The sequence below is a fragment of the Rissa tridactyla genome, chromosome 10 (genome assembly GCF_028500815.1).
Source record: "Rissa tridactyla isolate bRisTri1 chromosome 10, bRisTri1.patW.cur.20221130, whole genome shotgun sequence".
NCBI lineage: Eukaryota > Metazoa > Chordata > Aves > Charadriiformes > Laridae > Rissa > Rissa tridactyla.
Window position 1 is genome coordinate 21,080,732 of NC_071475.1, and position 17,096 is coordinate 21,097,827.

General features: G+C 37.4%; 1 protein-coding gene across 10 annotated transcripts in view; it reads left to right on the top strand.

Moving 5' to 3' along the window:
• The window catches only part of ATP2B2 (ATPase plasma membrane Ca2+ transporting 2), a 429,010-nt gene that overhangs the window by 394,628 nt on the left and 17,286 nt on the right, over positions 1-17,096 (top strand). For all 10 annotated transcript variants that reach the window (XM_054216330.1, XM_054216336.1, XM_054216334.1 and 7 more), the window contains 4 exons: positions 6,302-6,515; positions 10,220-10,431; positions 11,767-11,874; positions 15,704-15,886. In XM_054216330.1, coding sequence (XP_054072305.1) covers positions 6,302-6,515; positions 10,220-10,431; positions 11,767-11,874; positions 15,704-15,886 — 717 coding nt within the window. The remainder of the gene's footprint in view (positions 1-6,301; positions 6,516-10,219; positions 10,432-11,766; positions 11,875-15,703; positions 15,887-17,096) is intronic.

The following is a 17,096-nucleotide window of genomic DNA, read 5'->3' on the forward strand; positions in this document are numbered from 1 at the left end:
TACTGAAATGGTGCAAAGACTATTTTAAATCAAGTCTAAGTGCATGTGTAGTGCATGATCAGCACAAGCATATTCTCCTGTCTAATTCCAGAGCTTGCTTCATCCCTTCAGTCGTTCCATTGGCTTCTGGAAGGATTTGGGTCAGGCCCAGTGCATCTGTATTGCCCCCGTGGTCCGTAAGACCATCACTGGGCCTCTCAAGTCTGTTGTCCCTGTTTACAGGTTTTAATGTACACCTTCTAGAATTCCTGGATTCTTATGCAATTCCTTAATTTGGCAGTAAAAATGCAAACCCAGAGGAAGAGTTCTGAAAGGAGCTAAAATTGAAACTGTAGCCAAAAGGCAGCAGTTATTTCCATTGTAGCTCTGTTTACACTCAACGGCCTGAGTGCTGATAATCTCCAGCAGCTTCCAGCTCTGTCTTGTTCAAGACGGATCTCGCCTTACGAATGAACATCATTATGTTAGGCTTTGACTCAAATACTCTAGCCAGTGAAAGGGCACTGTGTGTGTTTGGCTCATAAGCTTCACTAAAAATTACACTTGAGAACATACTGTACCCTCTGGTTGCTATGAAAATAGCGTTAGCACAAAATGCATGAATATACGAAAAAAACCCTTGCATCCGACAGGCTAGGTGCACACACATAGATCTAGGTCTGTAAAACTGTACACAGGTCTTAAGGTATTATTTTGACTGAAACATTTAAGTTCTTAACAAACAAATGAAGCTAAAATCCATGGTTTCCAGAAGGCACCACAGCTTTCTGTGACCTTCAGAATGGATATAAAGGAGGTCCACATTGGAATTGATTTTAATTTGCTTTTAGGTAGCCAGTTTGGCTTTCTTTGACACACAGAATATAATTTTAGTTCAGGTTAATGAATATTACACAGGCTACCCTTTTAGTGATATTTCATCACATCTAGAATGAGAAGAGGTCTATGTAGGTAGTAACATTTATTTCATGCTTCTTAATGTCACCTCGCAAAAAATCTGTTCTGCAATTCAGAACCAGCGTACTGGGATGCTTTGAGTATGAAGCGTCTCTTACACTTAGCTACTCTTTTTGGTGTTTCTACTGTTTGTGCTTAAAGGAAGTGCAAAGATAATAAAATCTCTGGTTTATCTCTCTTTTTTTTTTTTTTTTTTAACACCTGGCTTGTGCTTTGCAACTAGATAGACTTTATTCAGTCTTGATCCTGCAGTTGCATCGGTGTGCGTGTAAATACATGGTCCTATCACTGCAGGGCTCCTGGTGAACCCCAGCAACTCTATTAATGAAAGGATCCAGCTGTGTGAGTACTATTAGGAGTGAAACTAGACCGCCAAGGAGCGCCCAGAGAATGCATTGTCACACAGGAGCTGATTTGTTTGGTCCAGAGCACCTTAGGAGTGCCATGGAGAGCTTTAATAAAAATATTAGGTAGAGCCTGTGACCATTAGTGGTCTTTTTAAGGATCTGCCGCTTTTTTTTTCTCAAATACATAAATAAAATCAGTGTCCTTGCCAATTCCACTTCAGAGATCTACTGTTTAGCCTAATTCTGTTAATCTTAAGCAAATGTTATTTTATTATTTATTTACCGAAAGCCTACTTCAGCAAGGTGCTGCTGTTAGAGGGAATATCTACGATATCTGTTATTTTTGGTTTTTAGTTTGCTGTTTCAATAGATGTTTAACTACATGTACAAAGCGTAGGGGACCCTACATGCTACTCCATTGTTACATATGGATTACAAAGGAGTAGCAGTGGGCTATTAAAGAAGTTATTATGCAGACTAAATGGGACCAATGCAAATGGTCATTCAGTATTCTCTGTCATCGGGCCCAGCATGAAGTCATGTTAAGGTAACAGAAATGATATTCTGAGCAGCACAGGAATTACAGACACAGTGTCACCTGTTGGCAAGTTTAGCGTGGCTGCTGCCCTCACAGGGATCCAACTTATATCGGGCCCACTTCCAATTTACAGCAGCTCAATGGATAAGCCAAGAGTTCCAAATTTTCAACTAATAGTGAACTTCTGTGTTGTGATTCTATAATTACACAACTCTGAGATGTAGGTCACACAAGAAAGCCAAGCTTAAAGAAGTCTCTGATGAAAAGCTGGATCGCTCCATCTGGGGCTGCGCTGGTGCTCTCAGTTTTGTGTCCAGTCTGTCCACGGCACCCACCTGTGAGATCCCAGCTGTTATTTCTGCTACTCCCATGTCAGTGCAGCTGGTGTGGCGCAGGGCAGCTCAGCTGTATTAATTCACCTTACCTTTCCATTAGTCTAGTTCATTTACCTCTTGCTTCCTCCTCTGTGTTGCCCGTTACATGCTTTTAAAATGATCAGGGTGTGGTTATCTTGACCAGTTTGCATGTAATTGTCCTTTCTGTTTAGCAGCCATTACCTCAGGTTAAGTCAATACTTTCTTTTTCCAGTGGATTTATGAGAGAGAAACTCTTACATTCTGACCTCATTCTCTGAGTATCATTTTTGCAGAGCCCTTGATGGACTCGGTGAGGGTTCTTCTTTGGAGCCCTGCCTACAATTATTGTGGATTTTGTACTTCAAACAAGTCATTGCTCCACATCCCTAGGTACCATATAGAGTTCCATATATTCCTTACAAAGCCAGAAGGTCATCCTGTTTCCTGTCCCTAACATGTAGACACAGTACCAAGAAAATATTAGGTGTTTATGTCTGGAGCTGTTAGAAATAATCTGGGTATGTACAAAATAAGATTTTTCAAGTGCAGTTCAGTCAAATGGTAACAATTTTTTACTGGAACTATAAAGCTAGCAGCTTTGTCTGTGCCAAATTTTGTCTGTGTCTCCAACTAGTTGAGGCAATGTAACTATTCAAAAAGGTTGCATTAAAGAAAGAGAAGACAAAGACAGTGTTTTTACATTTTACATTCAAATTATTATTCTCGTACTTTGAGAAAGACTTAATGTTTTAGCAGACATTAGGAACCGAAAACAGTGACTCTATAGGACATTATGTTTGGAAAATTAAATGCTAATTAAAAAGCACTGTAGCAATGAACTACCGCATGAATCACTTATTGTTTTTACAGATCCTGTTCAAAAAACGAGGATGATCTATACTTACATGTATGAGGCAGTAATTTACATGGTTATAATGTTTTACTGCAGGACTGTATTTGGCAAATCCTAAAATAATAGCACTGGCAAATTTGAAAAAGCTTTAATATAAATTCAAAGTGTCTACTGTTTAGCTTTGTTTTGGGAAGGCTTAGAGGCACGGAAATAGACCTCAGGATGCCTCTTCCATACAATTAGTAGACAATGTGATCTAGCAGCAGAAGCGAGGGCTAACATTTTTTTGCTTTAACGTATGTAAAGTTAACCTACCAAAAATGCTCATTTTTATGAATCCGCGCATGTGTTCTGTGACAAGCGGGAGTAAAGAGGTAAGGGTGAAAATACCTTTTTATTCCCTTACAGCTTGTCATCTAAATCAAAAGTAACAAGCTCTAAAACTTGTGAGGCTCTGCACGTCACAAAAGATTTGTAGTTTATTTCCAGCCTTTGGTGATTTGTACTTTTAAGTGTTTCCAAGCTGAAGTGTAACATCACTTGATTTAAGGGACATTTTCCTTTTACCTCTAGGCCAATGCTAACCTACTCCAAGGTCAAGTGGAAAGGAATTTGACAAATAAGTGGCGATTTTGGGTGGTTTGCAGTTTGAACAGCTTCTATCCACAAAGTTTTCAGAAAGTGAATTAAGAATTATTAGCTAGTCATTTAGTGGCTAAAACGCAGTGAAAAGAACATTGAATTTGCATCCCACTTGCTTAAGTGACCAAAATCTGCAATGGGAGACTAAGCTCCTCAGCTGATATGTATTTTCCTCAGTTTCCACCAACTACTCAGAAATCAGATAGAGTTGCAGTGGAAATTTCATTCCACTGCCTGCCCAGACTAATGTGTATTTAATGTTTTGGCTTCGGCTTAGAATGAGCTTTCACGCTTGACTGAACAGCGTAGCACTGCCAATAATAGATAATTATTAGAGGCACCATAGCCACCCAAGGTGATTGGCAGTGTGAAATGGTGAGAACATGCTGTTGCCAAAACTGATGACTGCCAATTACAGTTGTGTGATTTAGAGACTGAAAGCATCTGACTTTTTGTTAGGCTAGGAATACGTCGGGCTCTGATAGGCACCTGAATATTTGACTCTATTTCTTAAGCAAGCAGACAAACTCAGTTTTATTGACATAGAAGTCAGCACATGAAGCAGAAATTCACCTACTGTAACATCTCAAAGTAGAGAATTTGTTTCAAGAAAACTTATTAACTAGACAGGTAAAAATCCAACAAGGAAAATTCATCAGTAGAAAACATGTTTTCCTTTTTCTCTATAAACCGTGTGCAAGTCTAGGGTCTCTGAGCCCTAGCAATAAACTGCTTTTTGTGCCAGTAGTCTCCTTGTTTGAGACATTAGTATTAATAGAAATAAATGAGGTCTCAGTTTGGAGCAAAGTTTGTCCTGATTGCTTTTCATTTTTGAGCCACCTCTAAAGACAGAGCCGTTTCCTGGTTCTGCAGCTGCATATCAAGTGAGCGAGCTGAACTCTCCGGATAAGAGCAGTTAATGCAACCCATAACCAAGAGGTCAGGAATCTGTTAATCCTAATCTTCCCCCTTTCCCTGAGGTAGCCAACCTGTCAGACTTAGAAACAATAGGTTGCTTTTCTGCATCCCTTTGAATAAGCCAAAAATGAGTATTTTTTTATAAATAAAATATATCAAAATCTGTGTAAATGTAAGGGTGTTAAAAATATGTTTTCAAGAGGAAATAATATCTTATCTCAAGGGAGACCTGGATTGTAAACCAAATCTGCAACAGACCAAACCACTTAGCCTTGCTCTCCATATGTCCTTGGGATACTGAGTGGATATTGGCACTCATTATTTGATAATATTTCATTAAAAGTTAACGCTTAACCCTTTGAAGAAAAGGGCGGAATCCATAAGGTGTTTTTATTGGCTTTGATTTGGCTTTTATGCTGTTCCATAAATTTCTTTGCGTCACTCCTGCAGCACCATGGTAATGTAATGCATAAGAAGAGTCCTCTGATCTTCCAACTTCCACGCTTTAGATTAACTCCCTTCCATTATAAAATTTGTCATACTGGTACCTTATGACTTTTGAGATTCTATTTTCCTAATAAAACCCGTCTATTTGAAACAGGAAGCAGACCTTACTGACGGTGCCCATTTTGTATTCAGTCTAAAGGCGCCGGAGGTTGTTAGGTACAAAGAGAGAACCTACTTCATTATTCCTGATACAGCTTCTTGAACCGACTGCATTTATCGTTACAGCTGCCCCAATGAATTACAAATCAAAACTTTATGATATCAATCCAGAGTTCTCCTGAAATCTGTGTTAGTTTGCTTTATTTATTTACCTTTTTAAAAAAAAAAAAACAAAACCAAAAACAAAACACCAAACATGAGCTAAAGTCCTCTGTAATATGACCATAGACTCTCTCTCGAATTAAGTGAGGAAAGAGCTCCTTCTAGCGGTTGGCGATCTGCTCCCGAAAATGAATACTTGCTCCTGACAAGTACTAATGGTTGGGGGTTTTTTCTGTCCAGTTTCGTACTTTCGAATATGCTATGCAGTTACCCAGTAAAATAGTGACGATTGTCTTACTTTTGCACATTTGATATAGTTTAATGAGTTTCAGAATAATTTTTTAATTTATCAGGCATTTTTTGCATCACTGCTGTATTTAAAAGGTCTTATTTAAGTGAGAGATATTAAAATGTCGCAGTAATTATTTAATAAAATTTTAATCGTTTCAAGCTCTTTCGGAAAAAAACAGATCGGTAGGTTATATTAAAAGGAAATATTACTTTTAAAATTATTTCAGTATAATTTTTCTTCCAGGAAAGAAACTCCCACTTACGTTTTCTAGTTACCTAAATTCAGCTGAAAATGGAAGCATGATGCATGAAGTAACAGAGGGTATTGTAAAATGTTTTATAAAGTGTTAATGTTATGCTTTATAAGAATTGTGTGATTCTAAATATTCCTGATTTAAATGACTGGAGAGGAATAATTAATCTTTGCTCTGATCGCTGTGTTTCCCATGATTCTGGTCTTGCGTAAGAAATAGAAGAAAGGTCATGGTAGGTGAGACCAAAGGCCCATGTATTTCAGTATCCCGTCTTCAGTGCTGCTTGCAGTCGCACAGGAAGAAATGAAATCACAGGAAATGACCTGACAACACTTATTGTTCCAGGAAATATGTAACTTTCTCATTTGTCTCCACAGGACTCTCCTCTGAAAGCCGTGCAGATGTTGTGGGTCAATCTAATTATGGACACCTTTGCCTCACTTGCTTTGGCCACCGAACCTCCAACAGAGGCTCTGTTGCTAAGAAAGCCATATGGCAGGAACAAACCTCTTATATCCCGTACCATGATGAAGAACATTCTGGGCCATGCTGTTTATCAGCTTACTCTCATATTTACGCTTCTTTTTGTCGGTAAGAAAGGTTGTTAGGCTTGCTGCTTAGTTTAGAAGCATTTAGGTCTTGTAGCATGACACATCAAAATGCTTTAAATGTAACCACTTAATGCACATTTATCAAGTCTGACATAGTTAAACAGCTAGCAGGACTAAAATGTAGCATAGGTTGTATTTTTATCGAAGTATCTATCCTGCTGCTTCTGAAATTTCATTTTGAGTCTTGTCATCTTTAGTAGGCATGTAACAACAAATAAATAAATAAAACCCCACCAAACAAACAACAAAAATCAATATCCATTTTACCAGTATCTGGAGAAGCTCTAATCTGGAGCAAAGTGTGTGCCATAGTCTAGAAATAATGCTGATCTTAAGTAATACAGATAAGCAAAGTAATCAGTTTTAAGCAATACAAATAACACTCTGTTTTGACATTTAATATCTAGAATGGATATTAAAAGGGGGGGTTGGAATCTAATGTATTAGATTAGTGGACTTTTCCTCAGGCCTTGCTAGCAACGGATGGTTTTTATAGGTCATATTTTGGAGGAGGAGGAATGTTTCTGGCTGCAGGCAATGGTAGGGGCTAGTAATAGATTCTGCTGCTCCGCAATAATAAGTGAACTTGCTCAAAGGACTGATAATTTTATCAATTGGGTATTGTGTTCTTGTCACCGTGTCATCACTGTGAAATTACATGTGTTGTCTTTCAGACTTTGTCTTTATATACAGACTTCCATATAAGCTGTAAATGTAAATTTATGATTCTGAGAAGGTTTTTGAGCTCCATTGTGAAAGTCTTGTTCCACCTGCCAACAACTGGCAGCTTACTTGGAATGCTCAAAGGAGGTGATGGTCTGTTTACACTGGAGCTGTTTAAACCAAAATAATTGTCAGGTTTTGAAGGGAGATGGTCTGTAATATTGCTAGGCTTACAGTGTGTTTTGAGAAGGTCTAGTGAGTCTAAGGAAATGGTAATTTCAGATTCTCTAAAACACGTGTAGAAGGTCTTGCTAATTCATGTGATATGAAAACTTGGAACGAGAACTTCTGTGAACTTTATGAGGAGCTTTAATGGCTTTTTGATGAGTTTCATGGTTTAAAATGCTTTATACCGAGTCCCGGTGAAAAGAAAACCAGGCTTTTTCACCCTATTCTAGTTACTTCTTTGTGTCTCTGGAAAACCCATGCATACTTTGAAGGACGCAGCCCAACCAACTTTCTGATAAGCCTGGGAAATACAGTCTTTTCCTTTCTAAACTCCACAAGGCTCAGCTTTGCAGTGAGATGATGTTCTAAACTCACTGTTTCGATAAATAAATTCCAAATTAATGAGAACTGGTTATATTTTGATCAACTAATACTTCTTTTTTTTTGTAGTAGGTGTCTGTAGAGACTAGTACATCATGTTTTTGTATTATTTTTCTATGATGTGGCAATAAAGATATTGTGTTTGAACATACAGTAATGCCTTTGAGACATCAGGCATGTCAGAAATCCAGAAGTCACTGACTGGTTCTGTGAAACGGTAGTATAAAAAAATCTTAACCTCAGCAGCTAGGCATAATAAACTTGATATACTATAATGCCTTTTGGAATGTGTTTGGAAATAAAAATTAGTTATGGGTTTAACCACTGCCATTCCACAATAGCAGCATGTTCTTTGCCAATTAAGTGGCAAAGTGATGGAATGCAATAATAGAAGACTTATGGACGGGTACTCTCACTGAGGAAAGTATTATTCATATATTTGTGTTTGTGTGTGGATTGAATGAAAGCGAGTAGGTGTAAGGTGTGTGTATATATATGTGTGTGTGCACGTGTGTATATCTATAAAAGATAAAATTATGATACCTGTTTGCTTTCATTAATTTTTTTTCCTTTATTGTTTATATGTAGTAAGGGGAATGTTTTCCAATACTTAGTTATCTCTCTGGAGATGTATAATCTTCTTAAAAATCTCTGCTGTCTTACATTTTAAGTTTTGTGGCCTCATATTGTGTTACTGATATATTTGTGATATCATAATCTACTTTCTGTCAAAAGACTGTAAACCAAATTCTTTCGTTGGAAACATGCTCATTATTCCCAGTGACTTGAACACAAACTGCTCAGGTATCCCGAGGCAAAAAACCCACTCACCGTTAACTTAGCTGATGGAATTAATGACCTCAGGAGAGAACCTGAGGAACCCTTTCTTCTTCTTTCTTCAGAAATTCTGAATATAATGCTAGTGGGAGAGCAGAAAAATGTTTTGATTTGCTTTTGTTAACAAAACACTGGTTATGGAAATGAGTAGTATTGCAATAATCTTCTTTACTCTTATTTCATTTATTATTTACATTTTCATGTGAACGCCCTATCCTTACTTTAAGGCAATGCCTCTTTAATAACTGTATGTTATGTGTAAACTTCATGTATAAGAAAGTGGGCATGTCCTGGCAGTGTGCACTTGCAGCCCAGAAAACCAATTGTATCCTGGGCTGCATCAAGAGAAGCGTGGCCAGTAGGTCGAGAGAGGTGATTCTCCCCCTCTGCCCTGCTCTGGTGAGACCCCACCTGAAATGCTGTGTCCAGCTCTGGAGCAAGACAAGAAACACATGGACGTGTTGGAGCAGGTCCAGAGGAGCCACAAAACTGATCAGAGAGCTGGAACAGGTCTCCTGTGAAGAAAGGCTGAGAGAATTTGGGTTTTTCACCCTGGAGAAGAGACGTCTCTGGGGAGACCTTATAGCAGCCTTTCAATATAGAAAGAGGGCTGATAAGAAAGACGGAGAGGGATTTTTTTACCAAGGCTTGTAGCGACAGGACAGGGGGCAGCGGTTTTTAAACCAAAAGAGGGTAGGTTCGATTGGACATAAGGAAGAGATTTTTTTACAATGAGAGTGGTGAGACACAGAAACAGGTTGCCCAGAGAAACTGTGGATGCTCCGTCATTGGAAGTGTCCAAGGTCGGATGGACGTGGCTTTGAGCAACATGATCTACTGATAGATGTCCTTGCCAACGGCAGGGGATTGGACTAGATGATCTTTAAAGGTCCATTCCAACCCAAACCATTCTATAATTCTATAAGAAAGAGGTCCCTCAGGTGCAGGTATCTTTTCAAAACTTTTCTTATTTTTACAGTTACTCATCATAGGTTTTCTCTTGCTTTTTTTATAGGTCAGATCTAAAAGTGGTAGTCAAATTATCAAAATAAAGAGCAATGCCTGATGGTATCCTCTCAAAGCAGACTAGCAGAATGATCAAAACCAAATCTATTTTAAACCAGGAATGTCTCTGATTTTTCTCATTAATATCCCTGAATGCTTGTCAAGAGTTACGCCATACTGGATTAGCAAATGGGTAAAACCTGCTGAAGAGTGGTTGCTCTTGTAGAAAATCGCACATGTACTGTCAATTGTCTCAACTGCTCGGTACGTCAGAAAGAATTGACTTAGAATAATTACTACTTGATTAGAGGAAAAGTACTACTGAAAACTATTTGTGTAGGTATACTGCGTTATCAGATAAAAATCGTCATTTGAGAATCTTCTCGCTCAGGAAGTTTACATATCTTTTATCACTGGAGTTATAAATTCTGCCTATACTATAGTAAGTGCAGAAAGAAAGCCCCTAAAGCAGAGTACAGGAGGCAACTAGCTAAAGCAAATAAGGAAAATATAAATTAAAGTCTGAATAATTTATTCTAGTGGAAACCTTTATTTTTGTCTTATACCTAGGTGAGAAAATGTTTAAGATTGACAGTGGGAGGAATGCACCGCTTCACTCTCCTCCTTCAGAGCATTACACCATTATCTTCAACACCTTTGTCATGATGCAGCTTTTCAATGAAATCAACGCACGGAAAATCCATGGGGAAAGAAATGTCTTTGATGGCATCTTCAGAAATCCTATTTTTTGCACTATTGTACTGGGTACATTTGCTATTCAGGTAATGATTTGGACAAGAACTAGTAACTGTGCATCAGAAGTTTACCTTAAGGTTTTTTTCTGTGCATGAATCAAAAAGGGCTGCGACTCTTACTTGCTGTTAAGTAAGGGCAAATGCAGGGTGACCTTCCCTGCACTAGAGTACCCAGCGTAGCATGTGTATGTTCAGCCAGGGCAGACTTTTGAAAGTGAAAAGTTCCAATTCTATGTCAAAAATCAGGTCATTTTTCTTGGGACAGCAGAAGGTCAGTCTTTCTATTGATTTTCCACTTTGTTTATTATTATTTATTATTATTTTTCCACTTTGTTTATTATTACTATTATTATTGTTGTTATTATTATTATTATTATTAATTATTATTCTTCACTCACACAGGAAAGCAACTGCTTTATGTATTAGTGTTGTTTTGTATCTTAGACTATAAAAATTACTTTGAACTTCCGTTTTGCAGGCTTTGACAATTCTAAATCACTGGCTTGTGATTTCAGGTCCCTGGTTTTGCAGCAGCACGAACTAAAAGTATCAATAATAGCTGATTTTCAGTTAGCAAAACCTTCTCACTCTAAGCAGGCTTAGAAACTTGTTCAGGTTCTTTGTGTGTTGGTTATCCTGCTGCAAGGTGTGTGCTTTTCCCACCTTCTGTTTCCAACAGGACTAGATTTTGGTATATCATCAGTCTATCCATGATAACCGATCTATAAGCGTACAATAAAATGTTAACTAGAGAGAAGAATCTCTCATGCAGTGGACATTCCAAAATAAACTACATCAGGGTCATCATATCCGCAGCTGAGAATACTCATAAGCTGGGAGGATACATGGGGACGGTCCTGGTTTCGTTCTTCCTGGGCATTTATATAAGGCTGTTTTTAGATAAGAAGCTAAGGAAGACTTAGTCTGAACCACTGTGGATTTTTCTGAGCTTTAAGTCAGTGGGCATAAGTTTGTGTGGGTTGGTTTTTAGTGACCGAGATTCTGCAGCTTTTGTGGGATGGGTTCCAAAAATGTACTTCTGGCAGCTTGACTTAGTGCCGCTTAAGAGTGTCAAATGCCGTATTTGGAGTATAAGTGTCTTGATTTTGGGTGCTCTTTAGATTCAGTCCACTAAACAATTCATTGTTAATCATACATTTGACTATTCTACAGGTAAAATATCTTGGAATCAAACCAGCAGAGCTGTAATATGTAGAAAGACAAAGTAAAATCTCAAGTAAAATATGACTGAAAGTTGTTGGGTGTTTTTTGTGGGATTTGGGTGGTTTTGGGGAGCAGTGTTTTGTTTTGTTTTTTCCCCAGAAAATATTTACCCCCTTTCTTCTCTGCTTTTCGTTGTAGATAGTAATTGTCCAGTTTGGAGGAAAACCATTTAGCTGTTCTCCCCTGCAGCTTGACCAGTGGATGTGGTGTGTATTTATTGGATTAGGAGAACTTGTATGGGGTCAGGTAAGCATTCAGGAATAAGCAGATTTCTTTCTTTTCTTTTTCTAAACCAATCAAAGATCTGATATCGTTCATAATCCTATTTATACTGTTGTTTCCTTGATCTCTCACGATGTCGTATTTAGCACACATTGAAATACAGGGTGCTCTCTAAGTACTTCAAGAATAGGCATAGTAGTAAGGATAATTTATCCCACTGTTCCTTTTGATTTTTGTTAATTCATATCTCTTCTTTCCTTAAGCAGGGCGTGCTCTCACCAAGGTCTTCTTCAGTTAGGCTTTTTCCTTAAAGACGTTTTATTCATAACCTAGTCCTCTAGTCACAAAAAAAAGCATAGTAAGGGCAAATGCAGGGTGAGCTTCCCTGCGACAGAGTACCCAGTGTAGCATGCGTATGTTCAGCCAGGGCGAATTTTTGAAAGTGAAAAGAAGTTCCAGTTCTATGTCAACCCACTTAGTCCCTTGCTGAAACTGCCATTCTGTCAATCCACGGTAGCCATGGTACTGGCACAGGACTAAGTCCAGAGCATTTGAGGTACCCCAGCAGCGATCCCCCATCCACCTACTTCTGTGTGCGAAGGATGGAAGAAAAAGGATATTTTCCTATAATAGTTGCGGAAAAGCGCAGCTTAATTCAAGTGTCATTTTAAAATTCTGCTACAACCTGTGTCATCGTTACCTAATATAAAATTATATATAGATGTAAACCCAAGTGTCAACGAGATAAATAAGTTATGTGATTGTCTGGAAGTAACAATACAGATACAGCCAGTATTGTTAAAATACTACGTTATTCTTTTATGTACAAACACGTATTGCAAAGTTAATAATAATGTTAGTTTTTTCATTTTTGAATGCGTTATTAATGTATTTAAGTTGATGCCACCTGACACAGTAAAAAAAGATATGTGAAAAATGTGAAGTTACATTTTGCCCCTCAGATGTAAAGATACGTATAGATCAACTAGTTTGCCACTACGAAGAAATTGCCAACTGCAGTTGAATACTGAAATGGTTCTGATGGAATTGTAATGAATAGATGCTAGATTTCAAAACTGATTATTTGTTCTCTTACGGAAAAAATTAACTTTCTGGGCCTCAGATTTTTTTTGAGAAATAAGCTCGGAGTCATGGCAGCTTGTAATGCACATGTTGCCGAAAACCACCACTATTTGATTGTTCTAATGTAATTAATACCTAAAGATGGGATTTGATTTATGACCTTGCAGGGAGAAAACCTAAGATCAGTTTGGTAAATCTTGGAAAGAAAAGATACATTTCCAACTGATTGGAAAATACCAACTGTGGGAAAGGGGGGGAAAAGCAGGGACAGGGAGAAAAATCCTACCAATTTTATTAGATCATTCAGCTGTGAAGAATTTCCCACAGCCTTTGATCAATGTACTATTTGGCTTCTGAATTTTGTTGTACGTGGTTATTACATAACCACTAAAAACTAAGAGTAATATCAGCATCTGTTTTCAGTTTAAAGATGGGCGTAGTTGCCCAAGCCTTATTGCGAGAGCGTAGCCATTAAATTAAAACTGGGATTGGAATACCTCAACAATTTTGTTACTGAAAGACTGCAATTTTACGTAAAGCACATACAGAGGCGAAAAAATCTTTCTCTTGTAGTCAGTATTTAGTGATCAGAAAAGAAAAACACAAGCTAAAAAAATGCATTATTTACATATTTGCATGGTAACACAGTCTGTGGCAAGTCTTCTCTTCCTGGAGCTCTACAGCAAGAGAGACTTCTTTTCCTTAGGAGGTGCTTCTCTTCCTTCTCAGCCTTTTCTCTCTAGCTATGACTAATTCTAGTTCAGCACGCAACAAATCTGTTATCCCTTTCTTTTATCACAGTCTCCTGAACTTGCTGTTCTTGTGAACCACTAAAACCAATCAAGATTTTCAAGTTTAGATGTTAAAGTTGGCACTTTTAAAAGAGCTTTAAGGTGTAATTTCTAGGAAGCCAATCTGAGTTGCTTTGAGGGACAGTTTTCTAAAAGGTGGCCCTCATCACTTTTGAAAACCAGGTCTTTCTCAGATATTTCATGTTACATTCCCAGAATTATTGATCACTTTTGAAAATCATGATAGTTTTCCTGGGAATAATATTTAGTTCCTTAATCCACATCCAGTCTATTGAGTCTGCCATTACCTGAACTGGGCAGGTGTCTGAAGATACGGAAAGCAAATGAACAAACCAAAAAGACATCTAAACATCCTAAGAAAAGAATTAGAGCAGAATTTATCAGCCTGGCTGAGAGAGGTCAGGAAGGAGAGGTATGTTCTGTCTCACAGAATCACTACCAAAAGCAGTTGTTTCTCTGTGTGCTGTCTCGCAAGTACTTCTTCACCACCACTTTTATCCAATACCAAACAATCTCCAGTAGCTTCTTTCTGTAGAGTGCTGGCATTATAGTGTTTTGAAAGCTGGGAAGCTGAAGCAGTTTCAGTAAGTATTTAAATGACTAGCACTTACCTTTTCTTTTTTTTCTCCTGTTCTGTCTTCGCTCCTGTCACACAAATTCATTAATTTTCCAAGTTCACATCATGTTTTTCAAACCCCAGAATGCGTTTTAAAAAGGTTCTGTAGTGGTGTAGAAACTGGGTTTTTTTTTTACATTTCTTCATTTGTCTTTAAAAATAATGTAATAAAAGTGGAGTTGTGGATCATGAGGGTCAAGGGGACCCTCAGCAAACCAGTTTGTTTTCATCCTGAAATTATTTGGTACCTTTTCATGTGTCTTCACTGTACCCATTCCAGTTTACCAAAACTGTAAGATATATCCTCACCAGCTTTCCTGCAGCTGTCCGATTCTATCTCCATCTTTCCCACATTTGAGCTTCAGAGATGTGATTGCTCAGTGCTGAAACAAAGAGAAACAAAAAAGAAAATTGCAGCACTTTTTTGCTAAATGTTAATAATAGTTAACTTTATCAGAGATTTTTTTTTTAAGCTCTCAATATGTTCCAGGTAATGTCTTGTTTAAATAGCCATCTGCTCATATTTTTATTCAAGTTGGAAAAAGAAATCAGAACAAAGAGAAAATGACTGCCCGAGAGGGCAACACTGAAATGTATTTAAAATAATTGCGTTATAACATTGTGTAACTACAGTATTTGCAAATTTTTAAGATTATTAGCCATCTCCTGTATTAATTACTTCAAAGGACCAATTTGGTGGACAAACGTAATAAGAAGAGGGGCTGAATTAATGAGAATTTATTAGTAATAACAGAGTAAGAGAGGGCCCTATAAGAAGTCAAAGAGGGAGACAGTCAAACCCACACCTTTCAGAAACCTCCTTTTTGATAAATGCTGAGAAAAGAATTTCAACTTGCCGAAACAAAGGGAAGCTGAATACGTGAGCCGAAGTAGCATGAGACGATTTATAAGCATGAGAGGCACCTAGTTTTCAGCTGGCATTAACATACATTAGATTATTACCAACCATTAAAAATACCCAAACTCTTAATTTCAGAAATAAGAGTCTTGCTGAGTTTTTTTTTAACTCATTACATTCAAATACTTACATCTGCTTTTAGTTTTTTGAGAAAGGACAACATTTTTTCCAGCCTTAAACTTGCTCCACAGCTGCCTATTGCCAATGTTGTTTAACGATTTTTGGACTAAAACGGAGTTACATAAATGTGAAGTATTATTATGAATATGCTTGTCTTAGTTTTTCTAAAAGTTTATAGATCTCATTAAAGCATCAGTGTTCTTTTGTAATTAGCACGTTATTATAGTAGCACATATACTAGAACGTATTAGCACATTGTTATTGAATGAGGTTTATGTTTTCAGTACTTTTTTATAATTTTAGGTCATTGCAACCATCCCAACAAGTAGGCTAAAGTTTTTAAAGGAGGCAGGGAGGCTCACTGAGAAGGAGGAGGTCCCTGAAGAAGAACTCAATGAAGATGTGGAAGAAATTGATCATGCAGAGAGAGAACTTCGACGTGGACAAATTCTCTGGTTCAGAGGGCTCAACAGAATCCAAACCCAGGTATGCTAAAAGTAAATGCCCGCACGGTCTAGAAAATAAATGCTTAATCTTTGATCAAGGCAAGATAATGTTATAAGGAAAGCCACAGAGAGTTTGTGTGTGTGAATGATGGTACTCTTTCGTTGCTTTTCTGTTTTTGAGAGAGGAATACGTGCGATAGTAAAAGAGGTGAACTGAACAAAGGGGGGTGTGTATAGCAGAAGAGAGAAAGTGAAAGATTATAAAATGGCAATATGCAAAAATAGGAATAATTTTTTTGAGATTACTGTGAACGGACGTTCTTTTCGACTTCAGTGATGATGGCTCATAAAACAGTGCTATTTGGACAATGCTAGCTGTGGCAATGGCTAGCAAAATGTGATGAAGGCTTTCTGTAACATACTGTTTTATTTTGTCAAAAACACATTGTTGCTGCCACTTCTGCACTAACAGAATCATTTTAATTGTTGAGTCTAAAGTATAAAGTACCATTGGATAATAAAAAATCTTTTCTGTTCTGGCACTACCATATATATCATGATTAAAAGGTATTTATTTTCTTTCCTATTAGGTAATGAAAAATGTGGTTCTGGATTTATTTTTAGTAGTAAGGGCCTAAGCATCCATTAAATATTCAAATGTATGTGTTGGCTACTATGAATGACTTCTTAGAAATATCTGTGTTTTTATTTTAAAAAACCTCAACAGTTGCTAAATACAACAATCCACGGCATTTTTTAATATACTACATATTTGCACTGAATCATCGTGCTACATATAGTATAGATTAGGATATCTAGTAAAATTTGTCATGTATTGCTAAAAAAAGATTATTTGAACCATTTCACCTTTTTCATTGCAGTGGAGTAGCATATTTTATAGCACTCTAGTGCTCTCTACTTGATCCTTCTAAGATCAAGTATTTGTGCCAGCTTGCAGAAGGCAGCAGCTCTGAAAGACAGATATGGGCTTGCCATGTCAGATGTGAATGTATTACATGATGCTTACAAGAAAAAGAGATGAATAATTAAGAAAAATATTTTTTCTTTAAAGTATCTTTTAAAGAACGTTTTTATCTCGGAAGATTTTGTCTTCATTCAAGAGAAACAGTCCACTCTCCCTATTTCCATCTAAAAATTAATACTTTTTTTGCTGGAGAAAGAGATGCAGCCATGCATTTTAGAGAAAAGTGCGGGAAGGCAGTTAACTGAAACTAGGACAGTTAGGTCTC